The sequence below is a fragment of the Sander lucioperca genome, chromosome 12 (assembly GCF_008315115.2).
Source record: "Sander lucioperca isolate FBNREF2018 chromosome 12, SLUC_FBN_1.2, whole genome shotgun sequence".
In the NCBI taxonomy this organism is placed as follows: domain Eukaryota; kingdom Metazoa; phylum Chordata; class Actinopteri; order Perciformes; family Percidae; genus Sander; species Sander lucioperca.
This window is the reverse complement of record NC_050184.1, coordinates 28,178,450-28,200,914: the sequence shown is the minus strand read 5'-3', so window position 1 is coordinate 28,200,914 and position 22,465 is coordinate 28,178,450. Positions and strand designations below refer to the sequence as shown.

The following is a 22,465-nucleotide window of genomic DNA, read 5'->3' as shown; positions in this document are numbered from 1 at the left end:
AATTAAGTTACTTTAAGGTTAATTTAATTGTGCTTACCATCTGTGACCCAGTTTACATTCTGACTTACAATTCTGGTTATCAGGGTGATCTGCATGAAGCTTGACTTTGCATTATTTCCACGGGACAGTGAATGCTGCACACATTTATTTAGCAAGAACACACAGTCTTGGACAACAAGTACGTGGCTTCAGCTGAGGAGGACCGGGAGTGTTTTTAAGATAGATATACGGGTTGTATATTAACCCTATGTGAACGGATGCTTCACATATGACCCAGCAGAGTATCGGGAGCAGCAGCAATAAATGCTATTGAAGGGCGGGTCTTGGCGTGGCCATAGTGGGATTCGTAATATCGCGAGCAGCACCGGGAGCTGGACGGCCACTGCTGAAGGCTTCCCTGTGGACTGCAAACGTGTGATGGTCAGGAAGACGTTTTGGCAGGGAGAAAAACTGATCAGAAAATGTAACGAAAATGTAACGGAACGTTGTAGAAATGTAGTGACGTAGAAAGTATAGATAATTGCTGCAAAATGTAACGAAGTAAAAGTCAAAAGTATGCACTATTGATTGTATTTAAGTAAAGTACAGATACGTGAAAAATTTACTTAAGTACAGTAACGAAGTATTTGTACTTCGTTACATTCCACCACTGGTTAAATCATACTGATCTGTCAATGTTCTCTAATGTCACAAACCTTCAACTTAATGATTGCCATTACAATCCTGCTACGTTGTATAAGGAGATAGTCATATTCAATGATTAAAATCATTTTGTATTATGGACAAAACATCGTTTGATCATGTTTCAAGGTTAGATGGACATTCATTTTTGGTTTACTGTCTTATCCAGCAGTGATGAGCTCATCATTCTCCCCCTGCAGTAGTACTAAATGCTTTAAGTACAGATACAAACAAATATGTTTTTTTAGAGGAGTAGGTGTGTGTATGAAGGGCTGCATTTTGACAATTTGTACAGCCACTGAAGACTTGATAGTCTTTTATAACACAACATTTCTGTTTTTCTGGGAGGACATTTTGCTTTATGAAATAATTCTTATGTGATAAGGACATTATGCACAAAATCATTTTAGGAACAAAAAAATATAATTTTAATCGGAGCACTCAATATAGTGAAGAATGGAACCCTTGATTATCAAGTTCCATACGATGTTTCTTTCTAAAACCAAAATTGTATTCAGTCCATGCACATATTGGTAATCTTTCAGTGTTTGCAAGGGCCTTTGTGCTTTCTAATTCCTCTTTCTATTCCCTATCAAAGCATTCATTTGGGATTTTCAGCCTATTTACGACACAATCACACATGTCTGTTTCAGTAAGGAAGGGAAAAAAGCAATATTTAAAATCTTGAAAATTGCTAAAGAGATTTTTATCATACACATAATGTGAACATAATGTAAAATGAGTTACTAACTGGTAGTGAGATTATCAGCAGCATCAGTTAACAGATCGTATTGATAAAATATTTCAGAATTTAAAAGCAGCAGATGGGACCAGTTAACAAATGCATTTTAAATCAAAATACAGCACATCAAAATGTTTCACATGAAAAATCACATTTTAACAATAGTCAGGATTTTTGAAAAATGTGGAAAAAACACTATCTTTTTTACCCTGAATATGTGTGCATTTCTTTGATATTCAACTTGTTATGAGTCCATAGATACCAATGACTTGGTCCTTATTATACTATATTTAGTTTTTGGGCACATGAGAGTACTGTTTTGTCCCTAAAATATAATACAAATATACAGAAAAACAAGCTTGTCTTTGACTGAGCTAGTGAGTAACTGCCTCACGTCAAAATAGTTTTTCAAATTAACAATACGTTTTTCAGTAACGTTTGCAGTAAATGTAATTCTATACATTGTCTTTACAAATACCAAAATGTATTTAATATCCTTTTTAATGCGCTTTATGACTGAGTTGGTTGTACTACTTTCATACAGTTTCCCATACTTTCTTTGACTCTTCTTTCTTTAAAAGGTCAAAGAAAATACTGGACAATGCATTCGTATTTTAGGCTCCACAATGTGAACTACTGTGTGAAGACCTGAAAGACCAGACCTGCCACAAAAATATAGACAATATTACAAGATATTTGTTTGTTTTTTTGTTTTAATAGAGATCATTCTCTTTCAATCCATTATAAAATAGCAATTAAAAACTTTTTTTTAAATTCAGATATTTACATATAAACAGGTGGCTGTGCAAAATTTACAAGATATTGGCAAGAAAGTGTCATATATTTGTCTTATCTACTGTATATGAAAGATAAAATAAATCTGCTGAGTTGGAAATTGTCAACTGATAAACTTACAAACAGCAAACTTAAATACAGTAATAAAAAAGTTGCCAATACAGATTCTTTCAGAAAATGACAAAGGTATAAAGACCAAAATTAGTATGTGCACTAAAAATATAAAAAGTTATAAAGTGGGTTTGTTCATCTGATCGACTAGTTTTAGAAAAGTGATCTGTCAAAGTGCAGTCCTCGTTCTGCATTTCATGCCCATGTTTACCAATATGATCATCCTCCATCATTCATAAATATAAAAATGTGGAAAAACAACTTATTGGAAAATGTGTGATTCACATAAATGACTGTAATCAATAACATTATTGGTATTCATTGCTCCAAACTCCTTTTTTAAAATTCACATTATAGCCCATGAGCTACACAGCCTGGATACTTTACATTACTAACAGCCACTTCATTTCCCAATTATACCATACTAGTTTCAATGTTTTTATCCATTTAGCCAACCATTCCCATTATCTTTTTTATGGTACAAAAAGCAAAGACTAAAATGTGCTTGAGATGGGCAATCCATCCTGCACAAAGATATTTTAGTCAAAGCTTACTTAAACATTACACACTTTCATTTGAAAAGTCTGCAGCTCTTTGGGGGACATTTAGGAAACGCAGGGAAATGACATGAAAGCCTCTTGGTAACATTATTCAAGAAACACAGAGCCAAATCCACATTATTATTTTCATAATCATTATGTAAATCTTTCATTATTCTTGGATCTTCTAAATCAGAGGACAACAAGCACATTTAACACACCAAAAAATCTGCAGACTTTTGAAATCTATTTGGCATGATAAAGTGGTGAACAACAACTACATTGGAAAGGATGTTCACTGTGACATAAGGTACAGTTCTTTAAGTTAAACTGTACATTGTCACTAAAGAAATTAATGAAAACGGCTGACTGCAGGGGAGGTGGCTTTAGAAATGATTGATAGGAATGTAAAGGGCATGTAGTCTTTGTAGTAAATGTGCTAGAATCTGAATAAAAAGAGGAATTTCGGTTTCAACCACTGTGTCGGGAACTCTCACAATAAATAATACAGTTGCGAGAGTTCAAATACAACACCTGTGATTACATCATGCACAACACATGACATAAACAATCAAAGAAAGAAAGAAAGAAAGAAAGAAAGAAAAAAAGAAAGCGCACAACAAAACGATGTAGCACACATCCTACAAATCTGGAGAGAACTGTTGGATAGATGATGTTACTGAAGCAGATCAACACATTCTAATCCATATGGCTTAATTTGTTAAGAAGGCAACTCAGCAGATGACAAGGCTAGTCAAGATTACTCTCTGTAAAACAATCCACAGGCATTAAAACTGTGCTAAAATATAGTATAAATGTGTGATAAATTAAAATCTCTGTTAAGAACTTAAATAAACAGAGTTTTTACATTAACATGGTCAAGAAAATAAGCACATTACTGCAGTTTAGTAAAATCAGGCTGTTGCACCTGAGTGTCGCACATTAATCTAAAATGAAACCACTTCAAAGAGATTTGCTGCTACAACACGCATGTCAGTGCAAGTGACACTGACAAGGTCTTCGGGTCTATAGCGCTCAGTTGGGTTAAAGACATTTTCCTTGTGTGCAGCATGAGGCAGTGCATGACTGAAGCGTGGTTGGGTAAAACTGGTCTCTAAAGAGCAAAACCGAGCTGAGAGGCACACTGAAATCAGGGCCCAGTTCAAATATTTGCTCCTCTGAAAAATACAAAAGACCTGTGCTTGAAAAGGCTTTGAAAAGAAGACGTCTCTTCGGTGTCCCAGATAATTTTCTTCCCAGACAGACGTCTCGTCACTCAGCAGTGGGTGATCAAAGAAAGTACCGGCAGAGACGATCTGAGCTGACAGTCAACTCTGCTTCTTGAACGCCACTAGTCATTTTAATGCGGGTGCTATTTGAGGAAGCCTTTATAGAGCAGGTGTGAGTGACTGGTCCCTCTTTCATTCTCCAGGCAGAAGAGCAGGTCCCTGAGGTTGACTCTGGTGATGCGCTGTCGCATAAACTGTCTGGAGCCTGCTCCACCGGAGCCTCCAGGCTGAGAGGGGCCTGACCCTGAGCCCTGCGGCGTAAACACAAGAAAGACATTTAGTCTTTTATTGACCTTATTTGAAATAATTACAAATTAAGCACAACCATTCTATGCCAAATGGTTCCATATTCCTCACCTCTGCACTGGCGCCCCTAACAGGAGAGTCCATTTTCCGTTTTTTCCTCGGACCGATTGCTGCCAGCGCCGTTAGGTTGGCTTCTCTCTGTCTGATCTGAGCCAGCTCCTGCTGCTGCATCTGGAATACAAGCAATAACACGTAGATTAACCTCACAGACAGACAGACAGACAGACAGACAGACTTGTCACACTGCTTTACAAAGACAGCAAATCCTATACTCACTTATCGTAGCATATACTTACCTCTTTGGCCTTCTGTTTTAGTCTGAGCTGCTCAGGGTCCTCTTGCCGTGACCGAGACTGCAGTAAGGCAGAGGACATTTGAATATTTTAAGATGGATATGTACACTTTATTCAGACAATTGTTTTATTCATTCACTTGCTCCTTGTTAGCAGATCTATCATAGTGTGTAGGATTCTTCCTGTCAATGGTGCTGTGTGACCGTGTTTCTATATTGTTACCTTGGCAGCCTTCAGGAGAATCTCTCTCTCCTGCTCTTCCTTCCTTTGCCTCTCCACCTGATCCAGCTGCTCGAAGAATTTAAGCTGGGTTCGCACATCGCTTACCGGCTCATACCGCTCATCCTCCTAAAGGATGGATGAAGTAAAACGTTGCCAGGAAGGTAGAGGAAGGTACGACAGGTAAAAACAGAGTACATGGCAATGCTCTCCGGCTCGCAAATTACTGGAATTAATAATCACCTTGAAAGTTGTGTTTTTCTGCTGTGCCACTTGTGACACCTTTTCCAGCAGGTTTTGTAGTCGCTGCTGTGTAGCGTGGGAAATGTAGTTGATCACATCTGCGCCCAATTCGCCGACACCGAACTTCTTACCTGTCACAACAAGAGGAGTGTTGATAAAGATTTAGACATTGTCAGCCTTTAAAAGCAAGAATGTGCTGTACAATTCAATAACAATAAATAATGTATTGATATTTTTTATAAGACACTTTAGAGTTAAAAAAAAAAGAAAAAAAGACAAACATTTGCTCTTAAGTTTATGTGTCTCACCAATCTCCAGAGCTCTCCGCGTGAGTAAAGAGGTGGAGAGGAAGGTCTCATCCTTACAAGAACGAGTCACCGTGCCGACAAGCTCAGAGTTGGTTGCTAAGATACGGGCGCTCTCCTCTGACAAGTTGACCCCTGCCATGGAGGCCACATCATTGATATCATCATCATCTCTGGATGAAATAAAACGTGACGAGTCAGACATAAACCGCAACATGATTTACACCTTATTGTGTGTAAAAACTGAGATCACTTTTTTTTGTCAGTGCACATGTATTTAAAATAATCTCAATTGTTTTATTTAGCTGCAGTAGTCTTCTATAGCTGAAAAAAACAAACAGCTAGAAACATTTAAATACTAAGATAATTCGACATGCACCCTAATTACTGAGTCTGACCGCCCCCAAAGGATGTTCCCCAGGGACATTTAGATGAATGTGATGAAAGCAACAAAGACTGCACCAATTTAAGACTTAAAGACTTACCTTTTTCTTTAAAAAAAAAAAAAAAAAAAAAAAGAAAAAAGTATGCCATCGGAATTACTTAGGATACATCTATTAGACAGACAACGTGTGGTTACTCTGCTCTGTCTCAGCAGTTTAAACCTCTGTGCTGACACTTCCCACTTTTGTTTTATTCCAATATATCCAAATACACAAAACAGATCGTTTTCATTTAAATATGTTTTTTTCTTTCTGTGAGACGAACTACGAAACAACAACTTTATCATCACACATGCTACCTGTGTGAACATAACTTCATGGGCTCTTAAATCAAATCACTATTATATGCCCTTCATATTCACAGCATTAACCAGTCTATTAGCTATACCTGTACAGTAGTTGTATATAGTGTAAATGAAAACAATATCTGACCTGGGTCTGTTATTGATATAGCTAGGCTACTATAGCTACCATAAAACTTTAAATGTTCAAGTCAGTACCTCAGTAAGGAGGAACACCTTCATCTCAACCTCCATCACATAAGATAAAGAAATAAACGCAAAGAACATGTATGTTGTTAAATGTATAAAAGTAAGGTTGCATGTCTCTGCTCACTGCTGACATAGTTCCAACATGAAATATAACAATACAAAAGATCCTGTAAATTCTCAGAGGCTATTGAAAGATGTAGAAACCTCTAAAATTCCTGGAATGCTGACTGTTTGGAGACCAGTATTTATAAGACACTAATGATATTAATGTGTCACAAACCTGAAGGTTCCCCCTCCTGCTTCCCTCAGCTTGTTCTTCTGAGCAGCTGTGAGAGGGGCCTGACTGACTAATTGCACTCCTTTGGCCCCCGGAGCCAATGTCTGCTTCACTGCAGGAATTAATAGACACACATGATGATTATTGCTGCTAACTGAGAAGAATAAATTGTAGTTAAAAGTGCAGTTCCAATTGTCAGTGAGCAGTTTAAAACATGCACTGTGAGCTGAATTGAACTTCAAATTTTTTTAGAATCAAATTTGGCACATTTGTACGAGTTTAGTATCCTAAAATTACAGATAGTATCCACAAGGTGGCGGCACTTCCATACTGTACAGAGTAAATGGGTGAAGGATCAAATAAAGACAGACTTAGAGGGAACCAACTGCATATGAGGTTTACTGGATAGAAGAAATAAAAGAAGTGCAAGTGACTGTTGAACACACACCTGTCTGTAGCTGTTTGACCACCTGCGGCTGGCCCACAATGATGCGGCTATGAGATTGTCCTCTGAGTGTTACCATGGGAGACTGAGCCAGCGTCACCTGTGGCCTCACCATCGTCCCCTGTTGGGGCACTATCTGCGCACATTCAGAGACATAGAATGAGAAACACTGAATAAAAGTACAGACAAGAATGGAGGTGCAAACTCTTATGCAAGGTTTCTACTTCTATGTGCATGCCGATGACTGAATTTGGATACAGGTAATGATTAATTACCAGTCCAGGTTTACTGTGAGGTGTCTGAGGAAGGCTGATAACTGTGGTTTTGGTCGCGGCAGTGCTGGTGGCTGTGGAGAGAGGAGGTCGCAGCATCACAGCGGTGAGGGCCGTGGAGACTGCTGCAGCAGGCTGAGTGCTGGGCAGAGGCAGCAGGCTCTGCTGGATGAAGGCCTCTGGGTCTGGGGTCATCTGACGCAGTGCTGGGAGACTTCTCTGCAGGCAGACAGACGACGGAAAGAATGAACATGTGTTCAGTTTGATAAAGTTACTGCCTCCTTTCCACACAGAATAGATTTGTTTTCACGCCGCATCTCTCCAGGGAAAAGGGAAGCAACATAAAACCAGATTGATTTGGTAAAATAAAGTTATTTATTTCCAAGGAATTTAGATTTTGACAAAAACAAACAAAAAAGGAAAACTACAAAGGAAAAGGGCCTGCGCCCAGTCCCCAGCTAGCTAAGCGAGTGCCTTAGTTTAACACATAATGGTCTGAACAGGTAACATCTGTCAAACACTATCACATTGAGACAAGCTAGTCCAGGAAATATAGCTTGTTCCTTGAACTGCATCTCTCCAATTGGAGGGATGGGCCGGGTGCCACTCTAATCAGGATCCTCTGGATGCCAGCCAGAAGTGGGATGAGCTTCTTGGACCAATCTCACTCTAACCTAATAAATCGCATAAAATGTCAAAGCTACACTCTAGACAGGGCATCTGCCAACACATGTTCTGATCCCTTTTTGTGATGAATTTCTAAGAGGTACCCGTTTTCCTGAAGCTGTCCTCCTGTGTAAAATAACTGCCAGCTCAGTTGTGAATAGGGCTGGGTATCTTATCACCAATAATTTCGCAAATAGATTCCGATTCACAAGGTCCCAATTCGATACATTTCCGATTTGATATCAATTAGGTTAGGGAAATTTCAGTTACAATACCAATTTCGCATGGATATAAAAGAGATTGTCAGATTGTCTTTCTTGTAAATTGTACTGTACAAGCAAGAAGCAATCCTGAAATATATGTTTTATAATGCACCAAGTTAATGTTTATTACATTAAGTAATGGGGGGTCAATTCACCACATCCATGGTGATGCATATAATAAAAGATCAATTTCAGGATTTTATTAATCAATATCAGATTACTCAAACAAAGATCGATTTTAATTGGAGAATCTATTTTTTTTAAACTCCACTCCCCTAGTTGTGAATGCATTAATCAAATTATTTTTCCACATTTGGTCTTTCCAGAGTAATCCAAACAGGCCAAGGCACACATTTCTACTCTCTTTTAAAACAGGTTCTCGAAAACTTAAACATACATCTTCACAGTTCCAGCACATACCATCCTGAAATTTAAGGCACTTTAGAACAGTAGTATCAGAAGTCTATGCTACGCAAATATTGCCTGGAAATTGGGAAAAAAAAACAAAAAACTTGGATGCGCAAAAGTAGCAGCACTTAAGAAAAATGGTGCAGTTTCTATCACATATTGTGCTGACAACTAAAGTGCAGAGAATGTAGTTTATTCTCTAATGAGAAGTTCATAAAGGCTCTTTTTTGTTTTCACATTTTAACTATGGGAAAACAGTGCAAGAGCTATTTGTAACAACTACAGTATTTCCTAGTGCAAAATCAATAAATGTGGCATATTGTTAGATTTATTTTGATTATGGTCATCAAAAAGTAAACAAAAAAAGCTTGTTCTTAGAAAGAATACAAATCTGATAATAAATGCACTCTCATATCATTGTACATGCAAATCGCTCTATTTCAAGTGAACTCTCTGTACTGTCTTTACCTGAAGTGTATATTATATGTACACAATGATGTGACTAATTCCAAATTCATGATTAAGCAGTTACTTTTTTAGAATTGGCAATAGGCTTTTCTTAATATTGAGGAAACTTTTTTTAAACTCACACAGTCAGCACAACAGAAATCAATGTGGACTATACTGTGGATCACTTTTCATTGCTTTGACACAAAATTCAATGACCGCATCTTCCAAAATTCATGAACTGTTTAATCATTCACAGAGTGGTTTTCAACCCATCCCAGAATAGTTTCACTTTCTCTTTCTACTCTCCATTTCTCAAAACCGTGGAGGAATTATTTTCCTCTTGGAGGTGAGAAGTTTATGACTAGCAGCCATATGATCTGATGTCCCTCTTGGGCAAAATGAATGCTGGATGTCTGGACATATCTGCATAAGATTGCCAGTGATGGTTTAGGCATGCAAAAAGATACTTTCCAAGGTGTATTACAAGAGAGAACATAAGGTGTGATGTGGATGAAAGCTTGTTGCCAAATACAGATGACAGGGTTGAATTGCACTGTTGTATTTCTGTATCTGTAGCTATCCTACCCAGTATGTTTAGTGAATTAGTATAGTTTTGTATCGCATTACTGGAATTACTTTAGTTTGTGAACTTGGGATTACTTCATGCAAAAAGGCAAATAAAGCTTATATTTTATTTCATGCAATAAAGAAGTGCCCTTCTTTTTGCTGTAATGGAATCTTGCAGTGTTTTCCCTACCATTGCCTTGGCCCGCCCCCACAGAAAGAAACTAAATATTTGATTCACGTTATTTACCTAATTTATGTGCACTCATTTCATTTCAGCTCAGTGGGAGAGTCTTTCAGGACACTGATTTCCCAAATCCCTCAGCCTAAACTCTACAAAGATGTCCATGGACTGTATCTCTAATATTAAAGAGTAGATTATGTAGTTTTAGACAGCTAAGAGTCAATGCAATGCATGCAACAGGATTATAGTAAAACTATATACATTTAATAGTAACCATATAGTAGGCTATAGTTATTATAAAAAAAACCTGTATCAATGGTGAGCAGTGTAAACCCTGGTTAGGAGCAGAGTTGCGAGGCCACGTCACCACGTTGGTCTAAAAGGGGTACAAGTTCGCATTTGGCACTGACGCTCCATTTGGTGGAGAGGGTACATGTCAAACAAGGTCTGAGTTTACACAGCCTGTAGCATGCAGCATTATATCCGTCACTGATCTCACCTTCAGGAAAGGCACAAGGTAGGGCTGTGGTGAGGAGTTGAGCTCCCGGTATAACCTACTGGTGAAATCTTCAGGCTCTATCTTCGCTTCCTGTTGTACAATAAACAAAGAGGATGGATCAGAACAAACAATAAAACATAATCAGAATCAAAATACATTATTGATCCTCTCAGGGAAATGGTTTAGTTGCAGTTGCTCACAGTCAAATTCAAGGTAAAAAAAAAGAGTAAGAAAGGAGCGAGTCAATAACTGTATAAAGTCACATAAAGTAAAGTTAGGAAAACAGACTGAAGGAATGACAGGAAAGGTATGAAGATGAAGTCATAGAGATATCGAGTTTTAACAGAGATGGTGAAAGAGATGATGATAATGATGGGAAAAAAAAAGAAGTATACCAGCAGGTTCTTGACCAGCTCCTTGACGTTGGCCGTAGTCTCAGAGGACTGTTTCCCACTGGATGCCAGCTTGATCAACGTGGACAGAAAGTTTCTACACTTTTTTACATTCTCTAGTGTCTCCTGCAAGCACATACACACAAATGGAATTTTTCCTTAAATATACACATCGGACACACAATAGAAATGTGGAGGAGAACACATGAATGAGTATCTAATATATTTAGTTTTGAAAGATTACAAAAGACAAAAGCATTCAAGGTTAGTACTTCTCTCTTACAGCTGTGACAGCTGTTGGAGTGACAGGGGTCCTCTGTGTAACTGCTGTGGCTACAGAACCAGGCTGCACCGTGGTGGGCGTTCCGAGCGGCTGTCCCGGTGTGTGGGCTGTTCCTCCCAGCATGATGGTGTTCTATAATAATTTTATAATTTATTAATCCCGCAAGGGAAATTACAATATTTTCACTCTGTTGTTATTATACACATTACACACAGGTCTGAATTACACACACATGGACTACTACTATGGAGATGTCAGAGTGAGGGGGCTTTGTTGTAGTAGGGGGTTCGGTGCCTTGCTCAAGAGCACCTTGGCAGTACCCAGGAGGTGAACTGGCAACTCTCCAGCTACCAGTCCACCACCATACTTTTGGTCCGTATGGGGACTTGAACCTGCAACCCTCCGGTTCCCAACCCAACTCCCTACAGACTGAGCTACTGCCACCCCTAAGTCAGTGTATATTAGGGGTGCATGATTCAGAAAATGTCACGATTCGATATCAATTTTCAGGCTCAAGAATCGATTTTCGATTAAAAAACGATTCTCGATTAAAATAAAAGATTCACAGTATGTAAATGTAGTTACTTTTCCCATGTGATTGCAGTAGACATACATTTATTTTTATTAAAAAATATGAATCAATTTTTGGAATTCTATGAATCGATTTTGAATCGGTAGAGCTTGAATCGCGATTCGAATGTGAATCAATTTTTTTGAACACCCCTAGTGTATATGCAGTCATGAGATGAGACTCAGGAAAGTGACAACGTCAGAATAAGAGTTCTGAAATGTCTGGTCCTGGGGCACCATACTTCAACTTTACTAGGACATCTTTTTTCCCCCCGAGCTTTATTTTTTCAGAAAGGAGTTGTGCTATATATTGTATGTTTGCTATAACAGAACACTCATTATACTATACTATATACTACGAGTACAACATTAACTTTTAGGAGCTTAACTATTCTCTTCTTCCACACCTAAATAAAAATAGAAAAACATGGTGTGCAAAACAGACAATGAAAACCCGTTAATGAGATTAAGTAAAATATATTAACCTTTAAGGGAAATTCTGTGGCAACCTGAACAATCATAAATCCCAAGAAAGATTAACACAACCAGCAAGGTTTTTTTAAAAGTAAGCAAACAACATGCCACCCAAAAAAAGACATGAAGAAAAGAAAACAGTTGTGCTGACCTTAATGTAAAAGCCCATCATTTCATTAGGGAAAACAAAATGACCATTCAACCTATGAAACAGGTTCTGGGTCTGTTTTTATTAAGCATTTCAGAGTAGGAAATCAGTCTTAACTGGTCCAACAGAGTTGCATTTAGCCGTACTTTAGGAACACGAGAAAAGCCTTATATTAACTTTCTCATTCTAGGAAATTACTACTACTATCTTCTCCAGGATTTTGTAGAGCTGCAGAGCTGTTCATAACTTGAGCTTCTTCAAACACATTGACTGGATTCAAACTTCTTCTGATTGATTGTGTTTGTGTTTTGGATATTTCATTTTTTTAAGTTGCCAATCTTAACCAAAGCAAATGTCTTTTGAGCAATGCCAGACCACAATGAGTGAAGCAACGTTTGTGTGCACAGGGAACATTAAAAAAAAAGAAATGTCCTTTAGTGTAAAATGTACAAAAGGTAAAGAGGAATATCTTAGTTGGGTTTGGATGAGGTCATGAAGACAGCACTATGTCTAGAGTGATCTGGGCAGGAGAGAGCAAGTAGGCAATTATGATGTTGATGCTATTGATGCCATCGGTCTCTCTGAGTCACAGCAGGTGCAGAGCTAGCTGTGCACTGGTTTCAGATGTGGCAAGTAAAAATTCTGAATGGCAGGTAGAAATTGGATATACATGCCATAGCGGCTGGTAGGAAAACATTTCAGACCCTGTGAAACATATTTTATGTTTGTGGTTAAATTAAAACCAACGTTATTATTCTCAAAGTGTAACTTGCGGCCAATCATCATGAAGAGCAAATGGTTTGATTTAACTTGATTGTCGGATAGTTCCAGACTGTTTAGTGCCAGCACGAACCGGGTCTGGTATATTGGAACTGAGGAACAATTTGGGATGTGTGTTGGAGTTACCTGCTGTACAGGCGGCCTCTGCAGTGCGGTAGAGGTTGTCACAGTGGTCTGGACTGCGGAACCTTGTTTAATAATGGCAGTGGGGGTAACCGGACAAGCCAGTAGTGACGCGCCTGGAGCCTGCAGAATGAAAGGTGTTAAACATATGACACTTTGTAAATGGAACAATAATGGAACAAGTAATGATGCGCTACATATTTTTTTCTCTAATAAATATTGTTAATATATTTCTTTAAGTTACATAGTTTCACTATAGATATATATATAGTTGCTTTAAACTCCCTTTGGAAGGAAAAAAGAATGAAGAAAAATAGTTTCTCTTTTTTCTTCACTAACAATTTTCCACTTTGGTGGTTTCTTTCATTTTCTTTAGTCATTTTAAAGTTAGATGCAAATAAATAAAGTCAGTCCACTGAGAATGATTTTTTAATTGGTCATTTACCATGCAGGAAGAGTGTGCACGTGAAACCAGCAACCAAAATGTAATTTAATGAAACTGCATTATAAAATGTATCAAATCAACTAGGGTTTCTTTTTACAATTTGTCAAAAAAAATTGTTTTCATTTCCCATCAGACAGTAACATTGTATATATTATATACCACAATGTGTGCAATGTAATACGAGGATGTAACTACACCTAACTTCTTAACTAAAAGTGAAGATGTTTACACCAGCATTCTTGTAAAGCTTGTGTTGATTTTAATTATATGGTTATAAAAGGGTTTGCAGAATTGTGATTGTACAGTATACATATAACAGTGACAAAGAAATCAGTCTGATACCCGATCTGTTAAATAAGGTCCATATTTACGTGAATACTGATCCAGTATATCAGGTCCATGCGTCACTACCTAACATGAATGAGTCACATTTTCTGTGTGTCCTGGTCCTGGTACCTGTAGAGAAGTGATCTGGACAGGTGGAGTGCTGGTGGGGGCTGCAGGTCGTGGTGTCATGGCGCTTTGGGACTGTGACTGAGCCTGCATCTGAGCCAAGGTCTGCTGGTGAATCACCAGCAGCTGCCCACTCTCACTGCGAACCAAGACCATGCCTGCAACAGGCAAATGACGTCAAAGGTCAGGGCGTTTTTGTCCTGATCAGTCTCACTAATGTACTGTATGTATGCATGGCAGTGTTTCCCACAGATTAGAAAGCAATTTGTGGCGCGAAGGGGGGGGGGGGGGGGGACTTATTTTCCTAACAATCAGTTATCAAAAACTGAGGAGGACATGCTGTTGGATGCTGTCCTCCTTTCCTACTCTTTCTTCAATGCCTAACGAATCTATCTCTTTCTCTCCCTGACCCTGTCTTTCTGCTTGAGCAGCACTGGTTGAAGCCTGAAAATATTAATAACGTAACTAATTACACTGGTCGGACTGTTCAGCTCTGTTTCAGACTGATACCTCTGGTTCAGGCTGGTCCTCATCCTCAACACGTACCTTTTTCAGTCGCGGGAAATACTTTTCAATACTCATCTGGATTGAAGCAGCAAACATTCAGTGTAAGAGTAAAAAAATGACATTACATTATTTATAATAAGTTTATTTGATTTACAGCTGCTACATATAGTGTTTTGACCTTGACAACCCAACTGCATTTTTTCGCAAACTTGCGACTTTAACTTTCTAAAGCAGGCGCAATCGCTTGTTTGCTAAGAGTCGGGTCGGGCACTTTTTGATGTTTTTTAATGATTGTGTAAAGGTGTTCACGAGATACCAACCTTTCGTGAACTTGTGAATTTCGCCAGCCGTCTTCTCTCGTTTTGATGGAGACAGACACTGTGTGTGTGTGTGTGTGTGTGTGTGTGTGTGTGTGTGTGTGTGTGTGTGTGTGTGAGAGAGACGCGTGAGCGACAGAGACGGAGGAGAGCAGGAAAAGGAAATGCAGCTGAATGAATACGCTGTATGTTTTAAATAGCGTTAAAAAATAACGAAACGCAATATGTGGCGGCCGGTGTTGATTGTATGGCGCACCGCCACAAATTACTCTATGTGTGGGAAACACTGCATGGAGTTTCTGAGATGAGGGGGTATGAATTACTCATCTGTAGGCTATTGATGCATGGATATTGCCTCAGCTGGGAGGTCTATGTTCAGAGACTTCTAGCCTGTCAGCGACCGGTCAGACAGAAAATGAGCCACAAACACGGTGCCATGAATCAAAAACATTTCAAGCCGCAACACATTGTGTAATTACATATTGTGAGGATCCACAACATAGTAAAACAACAAAATAAAACTTTTCCTTGCTGCTGCTGATACTTTACTGTAGGCCAGTGTATTAGTTTGCACTGGAGCCTGTAGCCTGTTATAGCTTCTCAATCAAACAGGTGACTGGCTGTGTAATAAGTGACTGGGCTCCAGTACACAGTAATATACTGGCCTTCAACAAAGTAATACCAAGTTACAGAGAGGCTGGACAGGAGACTTAAGCAGCAAGCAAAAACATTTTTGTGCTGAGTTGTAGGTACATGTTATTAAATGGTGTGAATAAAACGCTGATGTTTAAGTACCCTATTTGTAGCTTATTTAGGTCTGACCATTCGCTATCTTGCTGGCATAGCTCTAAACACTGGAGTCCAAAGCAGAGGTAATTTCCACGCATTGATATTACTATATTTTAACAATTCATACGTCCTTATGCCAAAGAAAATCTGAAATGATCCCATTAATTTGCCGCTGACAGTGCAAAACCTTGGAGTAATATCTGAGGTCTGAGACAAACTTCACAAAGTCTAACAATTAGCCTCTGCAAACTCTTCCTAGAGATACACAGTAAACAGCTGTTGATATGAGAACAGTTTGCTATTGTCCATGACAAGACAAAGTAATAAGAATCAATAGATTGCAACATAACGCTAGTCTGATGTACTGTACAAATAGTTTGGCTGACTGCCCTCAAGGCTTTTTATCTGGTCTGCAATTTGGAACCTTGTCCACCTCTAATCTGTTGTTTGTGGCCTTTAAAGACAATGTTTCCATGTTTTATACAGTCTATGGTCTCAAACTATTTCTTGCATAATCGCATAAGAGCAGCTAAGAAACGTTGACAAATAAAACAAAGTTTGTGTCAGCAACAAGTTTCTGAAGAAGTTATTGCAGCTTGACACAGCCTAAATTGGCAACACTGTTACAAAACTTTTAAATGCTCTTAAACTGTTTAGTTACCTGGAGGGAGCTGGATGTTTTGGATATTTGGGGCGTTTTGTTGAGGCTGAGTGAGTCGAGGGGCCAACACCTGTGGAGCAATAGCTCGTATTCCACCAGGAGGAGTAGCAGCGATTGTTGACGGTACTGAAGTCCTCAAGTTTTGCAAAACAGTCGGGCTCCTCATGGTCGCTATTGTACCTGTCGCAACAGCTGAAGCCACGACGTGCGCACCAGTCTGCATTATAGCTTTTGTGGAGTCGAATTTGTTGACGAGCGAACCGGCCGTGCTGGTAACACTAACAGCGGGTGATGTTAAAACTGTGGTTTGGTTGCCTCCGCTTTGTGAGGTGTTAGTTTGCATAGGTGGCCTCACAAGCGTGACAGTGGGTACACTTTTCACAGAGGACTGAGACGAAATCACAGCATTCTGCGCACTCGTCGAAGAATTTCGAATAATAGTACTTGGTGTTGCAGACAAAACGGTTGCGCTTCCTTTGCTCACTGAAACAGGTCCGTTATTGACAAGCGTGACAGCGGGCTGGGTGTTGTTGCCGCTGGTGCCTCCGGTGACAGGACAGTTCATCACAACGCTACTTCCATTCAAAGTTTGAACACCAGTCGTTCCAGATTTCCCAACACCAGATGCTGCATCTGATACGACCGTAACGACTCCGCTAGCTGTCCCGGGCTTGGACTGACTCTGAGCGGCTGTCATGCTCGATGTGGTCCCGGCTGCTCCATCCATGCTTGAACCGTGGGACCCCGAACTGTTAATGACACCTCCTTGCACTCCTGTCCCTACAGCAGCGGAAACACATGAAAGCAAGGGGGATATCTAACAACTCTCTGATTCGCATTAGTTTCAGGAAACACACAAGTGAAGCAAAGTAAGCTAAAAATCAGTAGAACAACGTGACCAAAATTAGCTAATGTTAGCTAACCGGAATGGGCAGCTATCTTACCTGCTTTAGCAAGCTCTTGTGAAAGTCCCATTTTGCTGCCTCCAAGAACATTGGAATTACTAACGTTACCTACAGCTGAGTTGCCAGCGTGATTTGCTGCAGACTGGACCCTGGTCGTTGTGTTAACGCGCTCTGCTCCCGTTAGTTCAGACTCCAGAGATCCGACTAGATCACTAACTACTTTTTCGTCCACATCTGTGTTGAAGAAAACATCATCCAGCAAATCGGAGCCCGCCGCCATCTTTGCCAAGCTACGCTCGCTCGTGAGACGCATGCGTCGATTGGATGCACCCTCAGTGACGCGATCTCGCCGGACGCTGTGATTGGTTCTTCGAAGAAAATAAAGCTTGGAACAAATGGTTGCGAGCTGCAGTGTGGAGGTTCCAGCTCAGTGTGACAGCTTCACGGGAAAACAACGATACCACACAGGGCTGCCCCTGGTGGGACTTTATCACATCGAGGAGACTCTCTGAGAGAGTTTCTGTGATGTACAGCATGTCTTTGCAGATTCATGCACAGTGCCGAAGCATTTTATATCAATTTGACGTTATCGTAGAGGACTCAAAATGGCTGCGTTGTTGCTATTTTTTCCAGGACAGCCGCAGCAGCTGGCTGGGCGCTCACAGACAGAGAGCAGCGATGTTAGGCTATCTGGATGTCAAACTCGACTCAATAGCGCAGATCAACAATTACCAGTTTACATAGTTGTTTTCCAGCATTATGTTTTGGCTTCTTGACGCTACAGGAGTTGCCTACATTATGTTGCAACTTCTTACACATTTGAGAAATGTAATCAAAAATAATTGTCAGAACAAAATAGTACACACACAAAGAGAACACACAAATAAATGTTACAAATAATCATAAATGCCAATAATGCTAAGTATCAGACGAGTCATAAATGAAAAGTTCAGCACAGGACCGGCAGTGAATTAGTAGTCTCACTGCCAGGTGCGTTAAACCTCAATCAATGGGCGTGGTTTCAAGTGGACGCCTATAAATTGTTTCCGGTCGCTCCATTGCTTGAATGATGCCACTTGAGTTCTTGTATAAGGTGTTGTCCTGAATATTCTCCTGCTATGAGTTCATCAAAGCCCTACATTGGCTGTAAAATAGGGTTACTTTCAAAAGCCCAAAATCGTTATGAGGGGATTTTGTATACAATTGACAAAGTGAACTCCACAGTAGTGCTGGCAAAAGGTGAGTGGTGTGGGCCTAAGCTTGACAGCCTGTCAGCATGTTCAAGAACGACATGCATTATGCTGAGTTTTTTTTTTTTTTAAACATGAATGTCGTCACTTTCAACATTTTCTCTCAACTAGTCAAGTGTTTTGGAACGGAGGGACGACCCACTGACAGACCAGCACCACCGAAAGATGACACCTATGAGTACATCACTTTCCGGGGAAGTGATATTAAGGACATCACATTGTGTGAACCTCCAAGATCTTATCACGGCCTACCCCCGGATCCTGCAATAGTACAGGTTTTACAATAACTGCATGGCTCACACCCCACAGTACATAACCTAAAAGTTGACAAATTATATAAAGACTCATAATGTGTGTGTTAAATTGTTTTTACTTTTTTTTTCAGTCATCCAGTTCAGGCTCTCCAGGCATCTACTCAGCTCTCGGACCATATACCCCCTTAAGGATGCCCGCCTACAACCAACTTGCTGCCAGCTCTCTACTTAATCAACAGTATGCTGCAGCTTTTGGCCTTGGTAAGTCAGTGAAGGCAAAGGCAAATTTATTGCTAGTAAACTAACCATAAACCCACATCCTTAGTGAAGATGAATACTTTTAAGTAGGTTGAATGCGTACTACAGTACTGGATTTGTTTTGTCATGCAGGGCCTGTTCTTCCAGGCTTACATGTTGTAAGGGGCCCCATGGTGGAAAAGGCTGTTCAAACCCTCCACGTGGACAGATCTAGGCAGAGGGGAGGCTTGACTCCATCACGGGAGCAGGAGCGGCAATGGGAGAAAAGGAGGCCTCAGAGGCCCAGAGGAGAGAGTTCCCAGACCAGAAGGGGCACTGGAGCCATCAGTAAGCATGCATAATTTCAGTGATGAAAGGCAAAATAAAATACTGTCTTCACTAATTGACCTAAAAAGTGAATAGCTTGGATTGCTTAATAGTCCTGAAAAGTTTTAGAACTCTGTTTATGGTGTTCAGGAAATGTCCATCTGTGCAATTGCAGTCTTAAGAGTGAGTGTAAATGTATGTGTGTATTTTTTTTTTTAACATTTAAGTGAAGTCAGGCCCAGGTGTGCCCACTGCTCAGTGGGAAACTCGGCAGCAGAACTATGAAAACAGGTCACCACCAAGAAGACAAGGTAACTGTGGAACATAGTTTTGTAAGTGAATTATTTATTTTTTTTTTTTCTGGATACAAATGACAATGTCCTATTAACATTCAATGCTTTTATAAATAAATCTTAGGAGCTCGGAGGCGCAGGAACCGTAGTAGAGGCCAGCTGATGGTGGCTAATGTTCCATCTGCCATCCTTAAGTTTGACACAGACTTTGATTTTGATTCCTCAAATGCACAGTTTATTAAGGAGGAGCTGGAGCGGGAGGTGCAGAACAGGATGAAAGGTTGGTACTGCTCAAGTGATCACAAATGCACCACTGCATTTTTATATTTTCTACTTTTTTGACACTACTTTTTTGTTTATTTTTTAAAGGCACACATGGTCAGTTGAAACATTACTATTTATTATGACATACAGTTACAAATCCCTCAGTCTCAAACTGTAGGTATTGGCTCAGCAGGATAGCAATACAGATGGATTCTGGCACCAGGATTATGTCACCAAAGCTGCAGTGATGACAGTGACATGATTAGGGCTGCAATGACGATTTATTTTCATTGTTGATTAATCCGTCAATTATTTTCTGTATTAATCGATTGTTGTTGTTTGGTCTGTAAAATGTCAGAAAATGGTGGAAAATGTCTAAGTGTTTCCCAAAGCCCAAGATGATGTTCTCAAATGTCTTGTTTTGTCCACAACTCAAATATTTTCAGTTTACTGTCATCGAGAAGCGAAGAAACGAGAAAATATTCACATAAGAAGCTGGAATCACTGAATTTTTATAATAAATGACTCAAACCGATTAACAATAGTTGGTGATTAATGTAAAAGTTGAAAACAAATCAATTAATTGATATTTGCAGCTTTAGACACAATTCTGTCTTTTCCATACACATGTTCAAAGATTTTTCCATTTTGGCACAGGTCCTTGCAATTTAAATGGAAACAACCTAAAACCAGCAATAACCTGAACTTCAAAAGCCGGAAGTATGTGGTTTATTTTTTTTTTTTTAAAGGGACAGTTCACCCCCAAATCAATTTTTTTTTTTTTTTTTTCCTATTATGCTCATACTCATGGACGAGAGGCTTGTCCTCCCTGCCTGAGCTGTAACTGTAGCTAACTGATACTGCTGGGCTGGCTAACCTGAGCTAGCAGGACGCCATTAATGTTTACATCTTGCACGGTCACACGCCTCTCGCCCATGAGTATGCTTCCTTCTGTGCGGTGATACGGTTCCGTAGTTCCAAAGACAGACATCTCTACGGACGATATCTCCAACACTGGGTAACTCGCACCAAAACGATCTAGATTGCTTAATGGCACTATAGGTAAGAGGAAATGTGTATTTTTGGTTCTGGGTGAACTGTCACTTATTGTGTGTAGGGTCTGGGTTTGTGAATAGATGGGCATGAGTTGAAAACTAGTGAATCTGCTTTTTAACCTATGTTTTCAACACTTTCAGCTTGGTCTTTAGAGCACATCCTTCCAGGTTATGTGCAGTGCATATTTCTGTTTGACAGATGGAAACCATAAGGTAGAAGAGAAAGAAATGCACTCAACTGCAGAGGATGATCAATTTGGACCAAAATGCTACTACGACAAAGCAAAGTCTTTCTTTGACAACATCTCATCTGAGAATAAGTTCAGGTAAACAAGTGGCCTTTTTATCCTCAATATTCAAACCCTAGTTTCTCCTGCTTGCGGAGCTACAGGCTAGTGCCTCTGTTTGTATCAACCAATGGTTTCAGACTAACATGGGCGGAGGAGCGGAAGCGCAATCTGGAGACTTTTGGGGTCCCTGGACGGTTCCTGAGGGGCCAAGGCTTCAGAGGTGGCTACACTGGACGAAGAGGATGGGGCACTGCTCAGACTCTATCTTCTTACAGAACCAGGAGTGGACAGCTGTAAAGGTCCGAGTTTGATAACAAGGTGCTAAAGCAACCCCATCCTCCAACGATGGCTTCCTTGGGTCTAACAAATGGGACTTTTACCCATTATATCAGCAAAAGCAGCTCGGTCACTGTATGAAGGACTTTTTTTTATTTATTTTTTTTTTTTTTTTCTCCCTGAGGGAGTTATCCTGTCCCATATTGCCAGGATTGTATTTTTCTGTATAGCCTTTTTGTCATTTTTCCCCATTTTGAATATGGATGCATGGCTCAGTAAATGGTCTGTGTGACCAGTCATTTTCCCCTCAGATTGTTTACCCAAGAGTGTCTGTTGTTGGTTTTTTTTTTTTTTTTTTTTTTTTTTTTTTCCCTCTCAATTAAATGGGGAGTGTTAAGTTTGTGTTTTTTTGCTACTTGGAAGAATTTCACTCCCAAACGTGTATTGGTTTCATGTTATAAAGTATCTTGCTTTGCCTCTTGGGAGTACATTTATTTCATCAACAAATGTAAACTATGAATATTGACACAAAATGAACTAAACTTAATTGTATTTAAAGGCTAAATCTCATTGCTTTGTTCTGTCATATTGAAGCAACAAGTGAGACTAATGTAAATAAACTGGAAATTGCTGGTGCACTTGTCTTATGCTCTCTGAGGATACATCCCATTATGTTGTCATTCAGTCACATGCACAAGTGAGCTTTAAATGTGTACACCTTGGGTTGGACCATCCTAATATACAGTGGAATGTAACAAATTACAAATCCGAGGTACTTTCCATTGTGTGCTACTTTATACTTCAGTATATCGCACAGGCAAATGTTGTACTCCACCACATTTTTCTTTAGATTACAATTTCCGTGTCCTGTCCATTGAAAACCATGT

The 22,465-nt window shown here is 39.6% G+C and overlaps 2 protein-coding genes across 4 annotated transcripts; one reads left to right on the top strand and one right to left on the bottom strand.

Moving 5' to 3' along the window:
- Positions 1 to 2,122: 2,122 nt before the first annotated feature.
- On the bottom strand, positions 2,123 to 17,645 carry LOC116061975 (transcription initiation factor TFIID subunit 4). 2 transcript variants are annotated; one of them, XM_031316353.2, is made up of 16 exons: positions 17,372 to 17,645; positions 16,428 to 17,207; positions 14,157 to 14,311; positions 13,259 to 13,378; positions 11,161 to 11,292; positions 10,881 to 11,003; positions 10,486 to 10,575; positions 7,455 to 7,670; positions 7,183 to 7,315; positions 6,738 to 6,849; positions 5,527 to 5,696; positions 5,219 to 5,349; positions 4,979 to 5,104; positions 4,760 to 4,816; positions 4,515 to 4,634; positions 2,123 to 4,408 (listed from the first exon to the last, which is right to left on the bottom strand). In XM_031316353.2, exons 1-16 carry the CDS (start codon positions 17,643 to 17,645, stop codon positions 4,241 to 4,243), a joined length of 2,907 nt encoding a protein of 968 aa, XP_031172213.1. In that variant the 3' UTR covers positions 2,123 to 4,240. The 2 variants fall into 2 exon arrangements, with proteins under 2 accessions (XP_031172213.1, XP_031172214.1); XM_031316354.2 differs by having other exon boundaries at positions 6,738 to 6,846.
- Positions 17,646 to 18,305: 660 nt separating this feature from the next.
- Positions 18,306 to 22,220, top strand: lsm14b (LSM family member 14B). 2 transcript variants are annotated; one of them, XM_036007944.1, is made up of 9 exons: positions 18,306 to 18,571; positions 18,694 to 18,857; positions 18,968 to 19,097; positions 19,242 to 19,421; positions 19,628 to 19,711; positions 19,818 to 19,973; positions 21,212 to 21,338; positions 21,440 to 21,910; positions 22,042 to 22,220. In XM_036007944.1, the coding sequence occupies exons 1-8, from the start codon at positions 18,451 to 18,453 to the stop codon at positions 21,597 to 21,599; spliced, it is 1,122 nt and encodes a 373-aa protein (XP_035863837.1). In that variant the 5' UTR covers positions 18,306 to 18,450; the 3' UTR covers positions 21,600 to 21,910; positions 22,042 to 22,220. The 2 variants fall into 2 exon arrangements, with proteins under 2 accessions (XP_035863837.1, XP_035863836.1); XM_036007943.1 differs by having other exon boundaries at positions 19,227 to 19,421.
- The last annotated feature ends 245 nt before the right edge of the window (positions 22,221 to 22,465 follow it).